At 33.7% G+C, this 18,879-nt stretch overlaps 1 protein-coding gene across 1 annotated transcript in view; it reads right to left on the bottom strand.

Moving 5' to 3' along the window:
- The window catches only part of LOC129231279 (chitinase domain-containing protein 1-like), a 38,332-nt gene that overhangs the window by 5,618 nt on the left and 13,835 nt on the right, over positions 1 to 18,879 (bottom strand). Inside the window, 5 exon segments of the mRNA XM_054865565.1 lie at positions 2,193 to 2,291; positions 5,850 to 5,942; positions 14,804 to 14,865; positions 15,367 to 15,473; positions 16,663 to 16,843. Of these exon segments, the coding sequence (XP_054721540.1) occupies positions 2,193 to 2,291; positions 5,850 to 5,942; positions 14,804 to 14,865; positions 15,367 to 15,473; positions 16,663 to 16,843 (542 nt within the window).

Below are 18,879 nucleotides of genomic sequence, written 5' to 3'. Positions count from 1 at the left end.
TGTTTTCCCCAGTACAGCGCCCACATAGCACAGGAAGAGCTAGTAAAGAATTTTTTATTTTGCCATCTTCAGTGTTGAAATAAACTACCACAATAGGATAAATTTGCATTTGAATCATTGCTACCATCAACAGAGATGGTAAATACTGTTTTTGTAGAGTGTCCCTTAATGAGTTTTTACTTTCTAAGGCCATCTCCTTAATTATGGCGCTCATTTTAGTCCTACCACATGCAAATTTTTTAGCAATTTCACATTTAGGAAACATTTTTTTGAAGAGTTGCCCTGCATGATCAGCTATTTCTATAGGCAGATTATGCTCCAATACAAAACTAGTGAAGAGGCACTCCGCACAAATGACATCATTTCCTGCAGCGTCGTCAACACGATTAAAGAATGTCCCGAGTCTCTGAGATTTTTCTTAAATAGTCAGATAATCCTGGTGCTTTTTCGTTGCAATATGGTCCTTAATATCGCTTTTGCCACCGTGAGCAATTTTTATATCACAACTGCAAATGGTGCAGAGCCCAAATGAGGGCCTTTTCCATGGCTGTTTTATGCAGGGGATTCCTTTTGCATAGGATTCCAGAAACACTTGATTATAACTTTTTCCTTTTTTCTTTTCCATTTCCATTTCACGGCAGAGACGATTATTCAATTCAGAAAGTTAGAAGGAACACTGTTAATGAAACAAAAACCCAAAATAAATTCACACGAGGCGAGCAACGCGGATTTCGCTATTACCGCACATCTTTCTAGCCGGCAGAAGTTGATGCTCAACGAGTTGCTAGAAAGCACGATCGATGCATGGAGGCGGGCTTCACCACTTCCCTCGCTTATGAACAAATAGCGCATGCGTAGAAGCAAGGAGAAAAGTGTTGGATGGTGTTGGAATTCACATTTCTTCTTCACGTAAAGGTTTCGGTTAGGATGCTCAGTAATCACGTGATCAACATGCGTAAAAGGATTGCGCAGTGGCTCCGGTCGATTGTAGATACAATGGGCACTAAGCGCATTTGATTTTTCAGGGATTTTGAACAAAAGTTTTGCAGTTTGAGGTTTTGGGGGAAATTTTATGCAAAACCGTACAATCTTAGCACAGAACCTTACAACCATACAATTAGTACTCAAACCGTACAGTGTACGGCCAAACCGTACAAGTTGGCAAGTATGGACACGGCTTTGTAAAAAAATATTTTGTTTATTTTAAACAAGTGGGTGTCCACCTGGGGAAGGCCAATGCAGACTATGCCATTAAAATTTTTAGGAAGGGGGGGGGGGGACAGTTTTCAGAGATAATTTTCTTATTTTGAGGGAAGGCTGCTGCTTTTGGGAGGAGATCTTCGCGATATTTAGGGAAGTGCACCCTTGCTGTTAGGAGGGGTGGGCACCCCTGTTTTAAAGCTAAATTGGTTTAGATTTTCATTATTAATAAAATATCACCTGTTCTCTTCAAACACCCTTATTTTAATATTGATAGACAAATGACACCCCTAAAGTACTAGTCTTCAAATTTCAGCACTGGAGGAACAAAATCAAAAAGCAGGGAATGTTGCTCTGAAATAAGTTTAACTCAATTGATAACTCAATTTTTTTTCCTCTTTCAGAGAGATTAGAGATACCAAGGTTGTACTGTACTGAAATGTTTTGTAGGAAATAAATGTACCAGATTGGGTAGGTTATGCTGAATTTTTATCATTTTCAGTTTGGCACAGTCAATTTTCACACAATATGATTTTAACTGGGGGGGGGGGGGGACATAATGATCAAAAATTCAGCAAACCCTTTTTGACATGAGAAAATAAAGCATACATGTTTAAAATCATAGCTTAAATTTGGAGTTAATTGCACTAAAAAACAAAGTATTTGTTTCACAAAAGTTTATTGCAAAACAAGATAACTATTTTAAATATTAATCCTGTCTCTTCATTAAGTTATCTCTTACTTATTTCACAACAATACATAATAACTTAGTATATTTTTAAACCAAAACAAAAATTTAGCCTCTTCTGAAATATGCATTTGTTTTACTAGGTATATTTGCAGAATAAATTATAAAAAATGTATTGTAAGTTGATGCATTATCTTAATAAAGTGTTCCAAATTTTAGAAATTTAACAAATGCCATGTAACAGATTGTGATACTCAAGACTGCTAAGAGAAACCATAAAAGAAAACAGTAAATTCACACAGACCTCTGAGAACTGGAATAATCGTAACTCATGAGACTAAAGGCAGTTACATGGTCAACAAGGCTTTCAAAATCTTGTTTGAGGAACATCCCAGTCTGGCCTCTAAATTAAAAATATCTTTATATATCACTTGTTAATACACCAAATTATTAAATTCAAAATAAATTACACAAAATGCAGACCTTATAAGAAATACTTAATGACTGCAAATTTGTTTATGACTATCCTCAACACATGAAACAAATTATGACAATACACATTAGGAAGACATAAGGTAAATATGAAATTTTCCATTTTCCTGTATTCTTGTAAAGAAATTTTAGGTCTCTTTTAGGATCAAAAACATAATCTATATATATAAAGCAGACGGTGTTTCTTTCTACCCAATGGCTGGAAGCCCCATAGCACCTACAGCTCCAAAACTTGGCAAAAAATTCGAACATACTCCGGGGGTCTGCACCTCGAAGCCGAAATTCTAAGTTTCTAATTAGTGTTTTCCTAGTTAAATGCTTTACGAGATTTTTAGCCCTTTTTTTTGTTTACTTCGTCACAGACCCCCAACCAATCATGCCAGGAAAATATTTTTTGTACTATAGTGTAGGAAATTTAATTTCAAATGTGATGAATGAAAAAATATTGAAGATTGACCGATTTTTGAATTTTTTATGATTTTTTTAAAAAACCTTTATTTTGCAGGGGTTTTTTTTGGAGGGGGGGGGTAACTTTTTCTAAACCTATCCTGCAAAAATTATGAGAGATTTCTTTCTGAAAATTTAGTATGTAGTAGTCAAAACATTTCTCCCACTCCAGAAAAAAAAGTTTTTAAATATACGCGATAGCTTTTTTCTACAATTGTTTTTACGAAATTTTGAAACAAACTTTATTTTTCACTTTTTCTTCGGTTTAATTTTTCTAAATCCATCCAACAAAAAGTATGAGAGATTTCTTTCTGAAAATTTAGTATGTAGTAGTCAAAACATTTCACTCTCTTTAGAAAAAAGTTTTTAAAATTACCCTATAGTTTTTTTTTTTACAATTTTTTAAAAAACATCATGTCTTCTAGCATTGGCACACGGGGGAAAAAAACTTTCTTGCTTACAATGACAGCCTAGCTGTGACATCATGATAGGGCGAAAAAGTTCCTTCCCAATTGCTGTGATGCCACACTTGAATTTTGATTCAATATTGACAAATCGAATCTAATTTGCTACAATGCTTCTTTTTTTTTGCTATGTCATTTTTTTTTATTCAGCAGAGTCTTGTTGCATCTATTTTATGTTACATATTTTAATTAAAATAGTCAGGTGTTTTTTTTTTCTTTCTTTCTTTCTTTTTTCAATCCTCCCTCCCCTGCTGGACATTTCGCTGTATCTATTTTACGTTACAAATTTGTGCACACTTAATTTAATTAAAATAGTGAGGTTTTTTTTTTTTTTTTTTTTTGCTTTTTGCAAATGCTACTTTTTGGACACTATGAGGAACAAGGAAAGAGCTTTTTTTGCTCTATTTAATTAAAAGAATAAAGCTCACAGTTTTTGAATAATCTTTGTTTAGATTAGGAAATTGGCGGGGAGGTTAAAATAAATAGAGACTTATAAAAAAAATAGAGGTAGATTGTATAGGTAGATAGGCGCTGAAGGCGGCAATTTTGGCGTAAAAAGGTGAATGACACAAAATGCAACTGGAAATAGGTATAGAAAATACGAAAAAGATAGATATAGATTAATTAATACTGCAGCCAAATTTATTTAAACAGCCACCATAGGCGGTGAAATTGGCATAAAAACAAGGAAGGGGGGTTTATTCAACGGACTTCCTTTAAATTCTCAGCACGGGCATCGCAGTGTGGGTACTGCTAGTATTTTAAATAAATTCAATTCTATTAAAGTGATTTGCTAGGTAGTTTGGTGAACATGCTATATCAGGATATCTACAGATCTGTTGAAAAAAAATCCAATTTTTTTCAGTATGATATTTGAACGATTTCCAGTACCATATCACAATTTTCTTCCTTTTGTACGTTCCTTCTTTATTTTTTTTTAGAACTCCCGGACAAAAAAAAGTGACACAATACAACGTCATTTAGTGGTGCAATTTACTGATAAAATATATAATTTTCCTTGTATGTGTATTAGTTCTAAAAATATATTCATACTGTAAATTATATCTCTTTGTTCTAAACCCTACTTTTTACTTGAAAAATGATGCAGGCTTTTATTATTTGTTATGCAATATTATTCCTTCATTTTATATATTTAAAGGCCTCCCTTTACACCTAACAGCTCTTCAGCTCAGGTCATATTTTTATATAACACTATATGAATTTTTTTTTTAACAGCAATCGATAGTATAAAATGCAGTAACACTAAATTTTTCAGAACCGCGATTCAAAAAATAGTTACCATGATTTTATTTCTACTAATTTAAATCTGGAATACTAATGATCAAGCACTTTAGCTTAGAAATTGAGCTCCAATCAAAACAACAAAAAATTCAATATTTTCTAGTTTCAATAGTTTACCTTTAGGACATATACTCAACTACATTAGTTACATTTATTACCTAAAATATCTCCACTTCAAGAAAAAAAAAAAGTCTGATAAGTCATAGACAACAGCAGTGTTTTTCAACCTCTTTTAACCCATGTACAGGTAACAGTGTGAGCAAAAATTTTGCAGGCTGATGAGGTTCTTTTCTTTCCATGATGTGCGATTGAAAATTTTAAGATTTTTATTATGATTCACTTACAAAAATATTTTAATGTAAAATTAAGTAGTTTTTGTATTTATTATACACAAGTAAATACACCTTTGAGAAACATTACAGTATATAACAAAAAGTAGTCACTAAGTTAACCAGAAAATATATATAAATGTTAACAATAAGTAAAAAAAAGTTTAAATTGTTGCAGAAATGAGAGAAACAAGGTCACTATTTCAGGTAGAGAGTGATAACTATACTAGGAAAAATTACAATGTCAAAAGGGTTGTAAATGTTTGGAATATTTTACTTTAAGCTGTGGTTATTTGAAGTAGGGTGAAGTTTCAGGAGGGCACTTGATCATCAATGGAATGGATCATCAATGCGGATAATCAATACAATGGGGCCCCGCCTTCTTTGGCCTGTGGGTCGCACCACATATTGAAATCATTCATGATTCATTGAAATCACCATCATTTCATTGTTTAATGCTTATTTTACTAATTGCATCTGCTTTCTAGAAATCAATTTTTGAATATTTGACTTCCAATTTAAGACATTGTAACTACTTATAGTTTTAGATTTGTAAGTTGAACAAAACAGCGGGTCACATGAATTAGCTTCCTGAGCCGCATGTGGCCTGTGGGTTGTAGGCTGGGCTCTGCTGGCTCAATACATAAGGAACAACCTAGATGGGTTCAGAATATGTTGTTGGTTGCCATATTTGTAAAGCAAGAGAAGTAATTTAAAAAATCTCATAAAATTTGTAGCCCTAGACACTTTTAAAACAAGAACATAAAGTTGCTATTAGCATTTACACCAGAAGTGGGGAACCTAAACCACAAGAGAATACATTTAAATTTGGTTTTAAAATAGAGGGCAAACTTAAATCATGCATGTTATGTAACAATTCATATTGAAAACATGTCATATCAAAATGAAGTGCAAATATTTTCTTACCTTGCATATGATGAAGGAGGAATAACCAAAACCAGTGACAAGTTATTCTGATTCAAGGCAGATGCTACATTAGTCAAAAAGTTGACCAACTCCCTAAAAAAAAATATTGTTCTCAAAACAAAGAGAAGATAGCAAAATAATACATAGGGGAGACGGGATACTTGATCCGTACTTTAGTTTTAAATTTTTTTGCTCTGCTGCAAATTATCAGTTTAACAAAGAAAAAAAGTACATGAACAAAGGTAATTTTTTCCTCTATATGACAGTATTTTTTTAGTTGAAATTAAACAGACAGTTTTGGTTTAAAAAAAATTCAAAAATTTCATAAAAAGGATCATGATCCCCACATCAAGGGATACATGATCCCTTCATGGGGGATACTTGATCCCACAGAGAAAATACATAGACTTTTCATTAGATCGGCAATTTATGGATTTTAGTTTTCTACATAATATTTCTAAAAAAATAACAGCATTTCTAATTTTCTTTACTAGATTACAACAATGTAAATACAAAATAACATAGTTTCAAATTTCACTAGACATTTATAAAAATGAGCTGATGCGTGCACCACATGACTTCCTTTTACGCCAATTTAATGATAATAGCGCCTTGGAGTAAGCAAGGAAACACTAAATATTTTCACCCCTAGTTTCTTGCGAACCAAAGCAAAAAAAAGTTTTACACAGATTTATTTCCCCATTATTGTCAATTTTAATGTGATTCAGTGGTTAACTCTTTAAATATCACCAACATTGGCCAAATTAAAACCAGATTTGAAAATTTAAAAAAAAAAAAAAATCGCCAAATTTTTTGCCAATTTGGCGACAAAACTCGGCGGCCAAAAGCTTGGCGATATATCGCCAGTGTTTAACAAACTATAACACCACTCGAGTTAGCATTGAAATTAACAATGTATTGAAATTAACAACAAGATGTAAAAGATCCTTTTAGGAACATCTGAATGCAACCAAAAGGGAAGGTGCACAACTAGACCATACTAGGAGTCTACGTACCAAATTCAAACTTTCTAGGACATACCGTTTTTGAGTTATGCGAGATACATACATACATACACACATACAGATACGCACATACATACGGACGTCACGAGAAAACTCGTTGTAATTAACTTGGGGATCGTCAAAATGGATATTTCGGATGTCTGTACGTTCCTAGGCGTGATCCACAAGTGGTCGGGACGGAAAAAAACTCAATATTCATTCGGGGGAGAGCAAAATGGAAATTAAAGCAATTTTTAAGCAAAAATTTTTTTCGAATACAATACTTCCTGTTTTGTAAAAGGAAGTAAAAATGTACACAACTTTCATGAACTTATAATGCTTTTGATCAGTTACTTATTATCTAATACAGTTGTGAGCAACTTTATATTTTACAAATAAAAGTAAAATTTGTTTAAAGTATAGTAAAGAAGCTAAAACTACAACAAAATTTAAAAAAAATAGGATGACAAGCACGAAAATCATCTTATTTACTTCTTGTCTTGCAAGAACAAAATTAAGAGTTTCATCAATTGAATTAATTTTTAGAAAGAGGGAAGAAAAATGTAAGTATCTGTGTACTTATAAAAAAGAATAGAAAGCCTGGCTTATATGTTTACAAAACCTGAAAAGACAAATGCAAACAATTTGTTTGTTGTAATTCTTAAAATTCCGCTCAACCCAATTGGATGTGTGTACCTTAACAAATTTATCAATTTTTTCAGGAAAAATAGATTGATTAAGCATATTTTTTCCCTTCAGCGAAAACCTATTTCAAACTCTGGAAATCCAACTTTGCATTCTATCCCCTAATGAGTCTACATAATGGGCAACTCACTTTTTTGTTGTAAATCTAACTATAGCAAAATCATTTTTTTTTCTTTCCAACAAAAATTTAACATCTATTTCAACTTGTTCAAGTTCATTTGGCTGATCAGAACATCATCAGTAGAGTTAGTTTATGTTTTTTTGTTTGAGGTGTTATGTGGGTTACGAGTGCGGACTGATAAATTAATTGTTTAGCATATTTACTGTAGTGACTGTTTAAATCTATCACTCAAACTATGATAACTTTTATTATGTTAACATGGTTTTGAATGTTTAAAGTTAATGTCAACTAAGTTAACAACATTTATATGGTTTTCATTGTATTTATATTGTCATATGGATACTTGATACCTGGGATCATGTATCTCTCTAAATGAAGGAATCAAGTACCCCTAATATGCTATTCTTACAAACATACTTGTTCTATTATTGACAATCATTGGCAATTAAATAAAAATGTGTCTCAATTATTAAAGACTGTTTATACTTAAACATTACACTTCAGAATTTTTTTTAAGTTGTATTTAACAGATAATGTAAACATTGGAATGCTTTCCTAAAAAAAAGTTTCCCTTGACACATTCAGATGATCATTTCTTGAGCTAAAACAAAATGGCTGAAAAAAACAAAATGTTGCCAGTTTTTAGGTACAAGTTATAACTGTAATATAATTGTCAGGTTTCAAATCTCTACTTAGATAGATATACGTTAAGTAGATCCTAATAATACTTTCTTGCAGTTTTACTTTAGTAGCAGGCTTCTTAGCAGCAATTTTGTACCCTTTATGTGCTATCAAATTTAAAACTAGGACTATTCCCAGTTCAACCTAAAACTTTAATGAAAGATTTTTTTTTCCATGTAGGATTGCACCTGAAGAGAGAAAACTGGAGAAAAATTACTTTTCCAATATCTGTAATGTTGTTCAAATAAAAGTTTGTAAATTATGCAAGAAAAAGCATTCTATTAATAACTTGGATTGTATGAACTGATTTAGATGTATGGAAGGGGGAATACAGATGATTCATCTTCCATCAGGAATTCTGCACAAAAATGCAACTTCCTGAACAATTAAAATGATCCTAAATGAATTCCAACACTTCCCCAAGATCTCGGTATAAAATCATGGGTGCAAGTACAAGTTAGGTGATGCTTCCAAGACGGAAAGCATTTCAACTCCCCTCCCCTTCCCTTCCCAGGGCCTGATTAAGATATCAGGGTGCCCTAGGCCATATGCTTTTTGGGGGCCCCTGTGTAGTCAACCTTTACAATTTTAGCCTTTGGCAAAAACACTTTTAGCTATTGGTTTATAAAAAAATTAGTAATTTGGATGCCCCTAAAAAGTGGCCGCACGAGGCCATGGCCTAGTTGGTCTATTCAGTAATCAGGCCCTGTCCCACATACGAGTGGAAGAAAAACTTTAAAAATATTGGTTGATGTGCTAAATCAATTTCAGCTACCAGTTTGTTTGCAATCTTAGCTTCAATGAGACAACATCCATCTCCTGCCTCGTTATTGACTAGACTGATGAGCTATAGCAAGAACAAAATAGTCCTGGCTTAAGGGTGACCACTTACTGCTTAATAACTTATGTGGTTGATTTAAATGTGTCAAAACTGGGGTTTGTACTTTAATTTTTAACAGTAAGAATATAGTTTCAAGTGTCTGGGCAAAAAGCAAAATTCTGGGGAGTGGGATTAGTTGAAATTGTAGCTCTAAAAATGTAATTTTAGACGATCTTAGATGGTGTGTTAGGGGATGTGAGGGAAGTTCGGGGTTTTCCTACGAAAATTTTGCAAAATTGAAGTCCTAAAAATGAAGGTGTCAGCCATTTTTGATGATGTTAGGGGAAGGGATGGGATACAGCGAGGCTTCTCTGGTCATTTTTTGAAAATTAAGTTCCAAATACACAGTTTTTAACTATTTTAGGATTTATAAAGTGGAAGGGGAGGTTTGGGCGCCCTCCCCCAGAATTTTTTTTGAAAATGAAGTCTTAAAAAAGCGATTGTAGTTCATCTTGGGTAATGTGAGGAAAAGGAAGGAATGAGGTTCAGGGACACTCTCACATTAGTTTTTTCGTATTTGAAGTTCCAAAACAAATTTTAGAACATCTTCCATATTGTTGGCTTAAGCCTTTATTTTTAACTAGTGGCACTCGCACGGCTTTGCCCGTTGTAGAAAAATTAAAAGGTCTTTTGGTTCGCTTGTATATTTACAAATAATGTATGATGAATTTCTCACCAATTGGCTTGTCCATGTTACGGTTCCATGTTGTGATAACTTTGTAATTTACATGTCCATCTTATGATAATTTTGCTCGGGAAAATGTTCTTAAAATTGGAATAGAAAAAGAACAAAATTGAATTTTTGAAAAAATCGTTTTGAGGTGCACACCCCCTTGCTACAAGCTAATTTTGTGCCAAATTTCATGAAAATTCGCCGAACGGTCTAGAGCGCTATGCGCATCACAGAGATCCTGACAGAGAGACTTTCAGCTTTATTATTAGTAAAGATGTATTTGGAGCCATTTCATAAAAAGCTAGAAAGTTTTAAAATATATAATCTTACTTTTTGATTCAAACTATTATAAAGATTTCTGTTTTTAATGTAACCGATAACCGGGTGAGCAAAAAGTTTTTAAAATGTTACCATTAAAGTTGCTGCTCCCAATATAAAACTTGGACTGAATTTAAAAATGAATTGGTCCCCCATATTTTTGGCCAGTGTAGCTGCATTTAAGTAAAAATCATGTGTTTTCTTGAGTTTGAATGGATTGGCTGCCGGATTAGGAGGAATTTTAAATAATTGTATGAAAATGTTTGATAGTAATTTAGAATTTTACATAATTATATTTTGCCCGAGTGATTTTTAATAGCATATTGGGCTATTGCTCAGCAGTGTGAAAATAAAATGTGTTTCTCAAAACATGAAAAGCCCCCGTAGGGCAATGGTCACGAACGATTTTCATATGAGATCCTAATTGGTGGATCGCGCCCTTCACATTTTTGTGCCAGCTTTTAAGTAAGAAATAGCTTGTACTGTACGAACTTTTATGTTGTTCACTTGAACTACTCTGTTTTTGGCATAGGACTCAAGGTGGTACTAGTATTAAACTAGTTATGTGAATTTTACTGGAACTTTAACGATACTATTTTAAGAAATATTTCCTACTGATATTTTTGGGGGGATTTTTAGTCAATTGTTGGGGAATGCGAATTTTTATTTACACTTGTCAACATTACCCATATTTTGATTGTTCAATAAAATGTTTATTTGATTGTTAAATATGTGCTTGTAATTCCTTTCTTTCTGAGCAGATCATTCCACAAATTTTTCAGTCAGGCTTGCTTGTAACATGTTTTTAGTTCTTTAAACTTCAGGTTTCTAATTGAGCTATCAGAAAAAGTCTAACACATATAGTTACAGTGAGGGAAGTTCGGAGGTCCTCTTAAGAGGTTTTTGAAAATAAGTTTAAACAACGAAATTGTACGCCATCTTTGATGACATTAGGTGATGCGATGGGAGTCAAGGACTTCTTCCCTGGTAATCTTTTTAAGTTTAAGTTCGAAAATTACAATTTTAGACGATTTTCGATGTTGTTATGACGAAGGGGATACGGGCGCTTCCTCATAAACGTTCTCTCTAGATTTATTAGATTATGATTGCTATACAATGATTTCATTTTGATAATGTAATTAATTTTAAAATATCTTATTGTTAATGAATATTGCACCAATAATTTTACTTATCAAACAAACTAGATTTTTATTTTGTCCATTGTATACAATTACGTCCATTTTGTCCAATTTCTTTCGGTGTCCCCGGACTTTTAAAAAAAACTTGGGCAAAATACCAACCCCTGCAATATAATGGCTACAAAACTGCTGCTAAGAAGCCTGTTACTTAGATAAAACTGCTTGAAAGCATTATTAGGGTCTGGTTGCATTAAAATACCCAGGAGTATGTTCAGAAGGTGATCTCTTCTATGCTGGATCACTACAAAGCTCTCCTCGCACCTCATGGAAATAAGCTAAATATTGAAGTGTTCCTCATCTGTCTTCTTCTACCTATATGCAGGGGCGTGCATGGAGTGCGGGGGGGGGGGGGGGGGAGAGAAAGTACACCTGTTGGCCTGGCCCAAGCCAGAAGGGGGCTCAAAATTTTGAAAATAATTTTACATCTAAACATTTTAGTTTTAAAAAAAATCTTTTAATATAGCTCAGCGGGAAAGTAAGTCAAAAAGGGATGTTCATTTTAAATTATTAAAACCAGCCAGAAGTTAGTAGAGAAACTGCATGTTTCGAATTTTGAACTGAAAATAAATAATTTTTAAATCTGTCAGACCACAGCAAAAGTAAAATGTCCAAAAAGGAATTGCATTTGTCAACGTTCAAAAAAAAAAAAAACACAGACACCCGGCATTGGTAACTCGCCAATGTAGCCTTAAAAGTTTCAGTTTTAGTTCTATTGGTAACATATTTCTCGGTGGGAAAACTTTTATTTCAGTTAATAATAATGCTCGATTTGATGTTGGAGAAGGACTCAGATGAGATAAAGGATGCGTTCTCTGTGATTAATTTACTAGTATGAGATATTTTGCTTACATTATTAAAATTCCATAATTCCATTATCAAGACCTCTTCACAACCTTAAACCTCATTACATAAACAACATGTGGGTGTGTGTTACAGGTTTGGAACATGTCGCAAAACATTTTTGGGGGCCACTTTGAGATGAATAGAATTAACAAAATATTTTTTATAGGCCATTTTGGAACCCCTTCAGAGACCTCATGTTGTGGGGTGCCCCTGGTAATTGCGACGTGATAAATGCATCATTAATTCGTAAATAATAAAAGTTGGAACTTTGACCAAGGATGCCCGGGCAGCAAAGACCCCCTTTTGTAAATAAATGGGTGCGGATCCCATTCTATCATCACCCAGTGCCTCAAAGTGCAATAAACGTAAGTTTTCCAGTAATTAAGATCAGATGTTTAGGTGTGGTTGAATTTCAATGTGTATATTTAAGCAGTTTTGTTAATAAATATGTTATATTTATTGTTATTATAGTTTCATTATTTGTTTACATGCTTCCAAGTGTGAATATTGAACTCATATGCTACATAGCGACATTACAGAGGTGACTATTGATTTAAAAAAACATTTGGAGGAGTCTACAAAAAGTATTGGGACATTTCTAAAAAACTCATATTTTTAGGCATTTTTCGAGAAGTAAGAGATCAATTGAGGCAGTGAGAAGCAAAGGGATGTAAATGGCATCATAAAAGTTGTCACTTTACAAAATTTCATTTGTAAAAACAGCTCTTTCATCTCTTTTAAGTTCAATCATTGATTCTGAAAGTTAAAAGTCAGTAAAAAACCTCCAGATTTCAAGTCATTCCCAGTGAAGGCCAAAGGTGATTTCAGATTAGATTTGTCATAGCTAATCATGCTGTATACGAAATGACAGGAATTTTTTCACAAAAGAAATATAAAAGAAAAATGCCCAAAAAATAGTTCTTTTTTCACATAATGCAGACCTAAAAATAAGGAGATAGATTGACTCCTGCTTTGGCACGTTAGAATTTAGAAGGGATGAGACAGGGTGGAATGACATCCTCCAAATATGATGTAATAGTGCCTGTATCGGCCTATGAGACATTGACAGTCCGGAGGAGATAGAGTTAGAGACATGCACAGATTTTAATTACACTCTATAACAAAAAAATCGACACACCAAGAAGCAATCATCCGATTGCTTTGAAATTTGGTATGCATGAGTGTTTTAACCAGATATACAAAAGATGACAATTTGGTGACCAATGAATGAATAGTTTGATCTCCAGTGCATCGGAACTGCGCATCCAACAGATGTATATGAAGAGTATTTCATCATTTTGTTGTTAAAATTTTTGGTTTGATTGAGATTCAGAATACCTTTTAACAACTTAAAAAATGCCTTGCTGAAGGGTTCATGCTCATTACAAGCAACTGTCAGGGTTTGAGAGAGATCACATCATTGAATTGAAAAAGGCTGGTTGGACAAATCAGAGAATTGCTCGTCATTTGAGTCAGAGCAATGCAGCGATTCGAAGGTGCTGTCAAAGGATGGGTGAAAAATGGCAGAGTTCAGCGTCAGGATGGTAGTGGTCGACCTAGGACTACTGCAGATCATGAGGACAGGGTGATTGTCTGATCAGCTGCAACAGCGCCTTCTTCATCTCTATCAACCATCAGATGTTCAACCAAAACACCAGTGTCCAGCATGACCTTTTACATACGGTTGAGACAGAGAAATCTATGCTCGTTCTGACAGTTACGCCAACTGCCACTGACGCCTGCACACTGTTGAGCCAGATTACAGTGGTGCATGGCTCAATCAGGTTGCAATGATGCCGACTGGGGACATATAGTCTTTAGCGATGAATCCCACTTCCAACTCTATCCTAACGATCATCGAAGACGTGTTTGGAGACACACAGGGCAGATGGGGGATATAGCTTTCACTATTGCACGCCACACCAGCCCTCAACAAGGCATTATGGTCTGGGCCATTTCATTTGATAGCCGAACCCCTTTGGTCGTAATTAGAAGTACACTTACTGCACAGTGGTATGTCAACGGCATCCTAAGACCTGTGTTTCTACCATTCCTTTTGCTGTACCCTCGGCTTGTTTTTCAGCAGGACAATGCCAGACCACATACGGCACATGTCTCTATGAACTGTCTGCAAGCTTGTCAAACACTTCTTTGGCCTGCCAGATTGCCAGATCTCCTGGCATGAAATGCTGATGACCTTGTTCGACAATTGGAACAAATTTGGCAGGAAATACCCCAGGACACCATCCAGGAGCTTTATCGGTCTATGCCACGCTGTGCTTCAGCTTGTATCGAGACTAGAGGCAGGTCAAGACCTTATTGAACTTGGTACTGTAACTCTAACATTAATTATTTAATTGTTCAGAGATTTTAATCACTTACTATTCTGTACATTGTCTTCCTATCCACCAATTTTCGTCTTAATCGGACACATCCTTCTTGGTGCGTCGGTTTTTTTGTTATAGAGTGTGTATAGATGCACATAAATATATGAACACTTTAAAAAAAAAAGAAAAAGAAACAAACTTACTTTTTCATTTGACCTCCTAAGAGGCTCCAGATTTCAATAACATAGCCATCAAAATTCTTATCCTGAAAAGAAAAATTTGGTTTTGAAATTGTCCAAGCTGTGTTCCCAAGGAGAGTGGTGAAAAGGCTGGTACAGAGCTGGTAAAATTTTTATTTATTTCTTATTACCCCTTTTGTTTTCACTACCATTGGTGGACATTGTGAAACATAAATTACTCTCATGTGAGAATATTTAATACATTTTATCCACACTTTACAACAAATCAAGAATTTGTATTCATCATTTCAATACTTAATTTGTTATGCATGTTTTTTATCACTTTAAAGCTACAGTAAAACTAAATGTTTTTGAGCATTGAACTGTAAGCATAAACAAATTTACAAAAAAAAAAAAAAAAAAAATCAAGAACTGATTTAAGATAAAGAAAACAAAAAGCAGCACATACAAAGTAAGTATTTCAAATGCATAAAATTTTCTACACATAAAATTGAATTGAGAAAGTAAAATAGAAATAGGTCAACAGGTCAAAAAAAAGGCTGAACTAAAAGCAAAAACAAACCTACTTTTGCCAAGTTGATCAACTCGGCACTCACACCATCATGATTTTCTTTGATTTTTAGCAGTTTTTTAAATGTGGGATACGTCCATTGTTCTAATATAACTCTAGGCACTGAAAGAGCAACATTCATTTATAAATGATGGTTTATTGTTACTATGAAAAGACTACATACTATCAATAAATAAAAATTATGAAAATGTATCAAATATGATTAAACTTTTCAAAAACAAAATAAGTTATCAGTTGTCAAGTATCATCAACAAAAACTGATTAAAAACATTTTAAAATAATATTATGTATGTGCATGCATTTGTGTGTCGGTTAGTGAATAAACTACAAACTAAACTGAAACATGAAACATTACAGATACACACAAAAGTGTTAACTATAGTAAGTCCTCATTAATTGGGATCCTATTAAACCAGATTTTGTTTAATCCGGACAGCCATTTAGAAGTACATACTGAAAATTAAAAGGTGGGTTGGAACAATCATGTATTTTTGTAAGACGTATTTTATATTTTTGTAATTTTTCTCTTATGCAGTTTTATATTTTATTCTCCTGAATTCAAAATACAATTATTACCTTTTACAATAGCTTGTCAATGCAGCGTAGCTCAATTTATAAGTTATTTTGTTCAATCCATACTTTCATTAATTCGGACAACCTAGATCCCTTACTGGTCTGAATTAATGACACTCTATTTTTATTGAAAATTTATTAGACCTGGTAAATATTCACAAATTGAAATCAAAAATCAATAACTGAAGAAAAAGTACTTTAAAAGGAAACTTTTCTTTCATGACATAAAGCTAAAAAGCAAAGTACCCACACAAGCAATAGTCAAAAAGGTTACACAAGAGGTAGAAGGGATTTTAATGGAAATCAAAACCAGAATTGTTGAGATGACAAAACATCAAGATAATGCATAAAATTAAGAATTTCATTCTCTCAAAATTATCAATTTTTTTATTATTATTTTTTAGTTAAGTAGATTTTATGTTATATGCATGTATAACTATTCAATCGAGTGCAAAAAGGAAAGACTTTCATAAAGAATCGGATCCAAAATCAGTTGGAACAATGAAAACATTGTTTAGAAACATAACTACATAGGCATCAGAATTTATTTTCTTAAAATTGTTAATATCAAAGTAAATAGGATAAAACAGATAATTTATGAAATAGTAAACGGCAATGAAACAAATTTCATCTTTAAAAACTTTGATGATATTTTAAATATATTTTACGTTTAAGACATGATGCAGCTGAATATTTATAAAAAAAAAGCTTAACCTACCTATTTTTATCTTTTTATTCAGTTGACGAACAGTTGTTAGCCAACTTTTGTCAATATCATGTAAACCTTCGATTAAAACTCCTCCTCGTGAATCTTTCGGTTTCATCTGCAGCCAAACTGGAGAAATCATTGTGAACTTTGCAGCAAAAATTTTTGCAATATCATATCCATGACTATTCCACTAAAATCAAAAGAAAAAGTTGCTCTAACATTTTGTTTAACCATTTGACTACAAGTTTTTACATAACAATTTTTAAACTGGTTTACCTTGTAGTCTAGTAGATGAATGTTAAAATTAAAAAATAAGTTGTATTTAGCTTTTATTTTTTATTTCTTTATTTATGTTTTGATCAAAGGGCATTTCCATCTACAGGCCAGGACTTCAGTCCATGTTTCAGTCATAGTTAATGTTACTCTGAATGGGATGTGCAAGTCCCAATTGTTATGTAAGCAGATAAACTGTAATGATCAGTGGCATACTTAAAGATTGACGGAAGTGCCCTCTGCCAGGGGTGCAAACAGCAAGAGGGGCAATTTGCCAAGATTATTTTGAAAAATATAAGATTTTTAAGTAAAATTTTAATAATCATAGAAGTAGAAAAATAATTTAAAAAACTGCCAAGAATACAGCTAGAAAGAAAAATGAAAAAAATCTTTAAAGCTGAAAAAAAAAAGGAATTTTTCAAGTCTGGCATATTTTCTGGGTGAGCTTAATATTTCCACACACCACTGGCACATATCTGGAAGGGGTACAAGGTCATCGCCAAGGGTAGGGGGTTGCTACATCCAGGGTTGTCCTATTTTGTCTACCCCGGGAAAAAACGCTCCGGACAATATATAATTTTGTCCATTTCGTCCACTCAGTAAACTGAAAGTACTTATTTAAAAATTCAAAGTTTGAAAAAAAAGAGAATAAATACCTAGATTCTTCCCATTCAAATAATATTTTACGATAAAAATAGCAAACATAAATATGTATATAAACAATTGATAGTAAAATACTTTAAGAGTGAAAATGGAAAAAGTAAGATCAGTTGAAGGTTATGCAAAAGTGTATATAATACAAACGAATATTAATAAGTTATAATGTATGTAATAGCATGTATAAAAACACCACATCAGTAGTAAATTTTAAGATGTTTGCCAGTAACATGAGAGGTTCATTGCTCATAATAATAGTATTTATAAAATAAAAAAGTAGAAATAAAAAGAGTTTTAAAAGGTTGGAGTCTCAAAATACACTGGTATGAGAAATTGAGAGAATTTTCAGATTTGGTCAATTATCTCCAGAACTACTGGACTGATTTTTATGAAATTTAGTATGTGCATACATTGAAACAATACAAAACAATTAACCACCCAAAATTTAAAATACACACGCATGACCATAAATAACACTCGTTAGAGTCAGATGGCATGAAACAGCGGTTGCAAAATTAAACAAAAAAAATAGGTTAATAGGGCGTATTGTCCCCTCTAACAGACGTATAGGCCTTGCAGTGTGACTCCATACTTGAAATGAAGCAGTTCATTGTTAGTCTCGAAATGAAGCAGTTATGGGATCTTTAGCAATTATTTCCACTCGTTCCACAACGCCATTCTCAAGCTAAGGATGGTCCTCGGAGGGGTGTTGTGAGTTGCTATTGCCCTCCCGAGAGCGTCCCAGACATGTTCTATAGGGTTGGAGTCTAAATATCTGCTTGGCCAATCCATTGAGTGAATATCCTCCCCTTCCAGAAATTTGTCGACCAGAAGAGCTGTCTGTGGCTTTGCGTTAACATCCATTAAAATTAACTCGGGGCTAACAGCGCCCCTCAAGAAGTGAGCATGGAGCTCCAAGATAACATCCGTATACCTCGCAATTGTCACAGAGCCTCTCTCAAAGACATGGAGGGATGTGTGGCCATGTAACATGATGCCTGCCCAGACTGTCAAACCACCACCGCCATAATGTTGGATTTTGCCGATATTGGAGGGCAGGTAGCAGATTCCTGCTTCTATCCATATAAACGTAGTACAAGAATAGTCATTTAAGCTGAAACAGAACTTGCTATTTGCCTTTCAATATCCGCGAAATTGACCATTATGGCGATGGTGGTTTGATGGTCTAGGCCGACATCATGTTGGATGGCTGCACACTCCTCCATGTCTTTGACAGAGGCTCTGTGACAGTTGCAAGATATAGGGATGTGGTCTTGGAGCCCTATGATCCCCTCT

This window comes from Uloborus diversus, chromosome 10, assembly GCF_026930045.1.
Source record: "Uloborus diversus isolate 005 chromosome 10, Udiv.v.3.1, whole genome shotgun sequence".
NCBI classification, from domain to species: domain Eukaryota; kingdom Metazoa; phylum Arthropoda; class Arachnida; order Araneae; family Uloboridae; genus Uloborus; species Uloborus diversus.
Note: the sequence above shows the minus strand (reverse complement) of the source record. Positions and strands in the feature narration are given on the sequence as shown.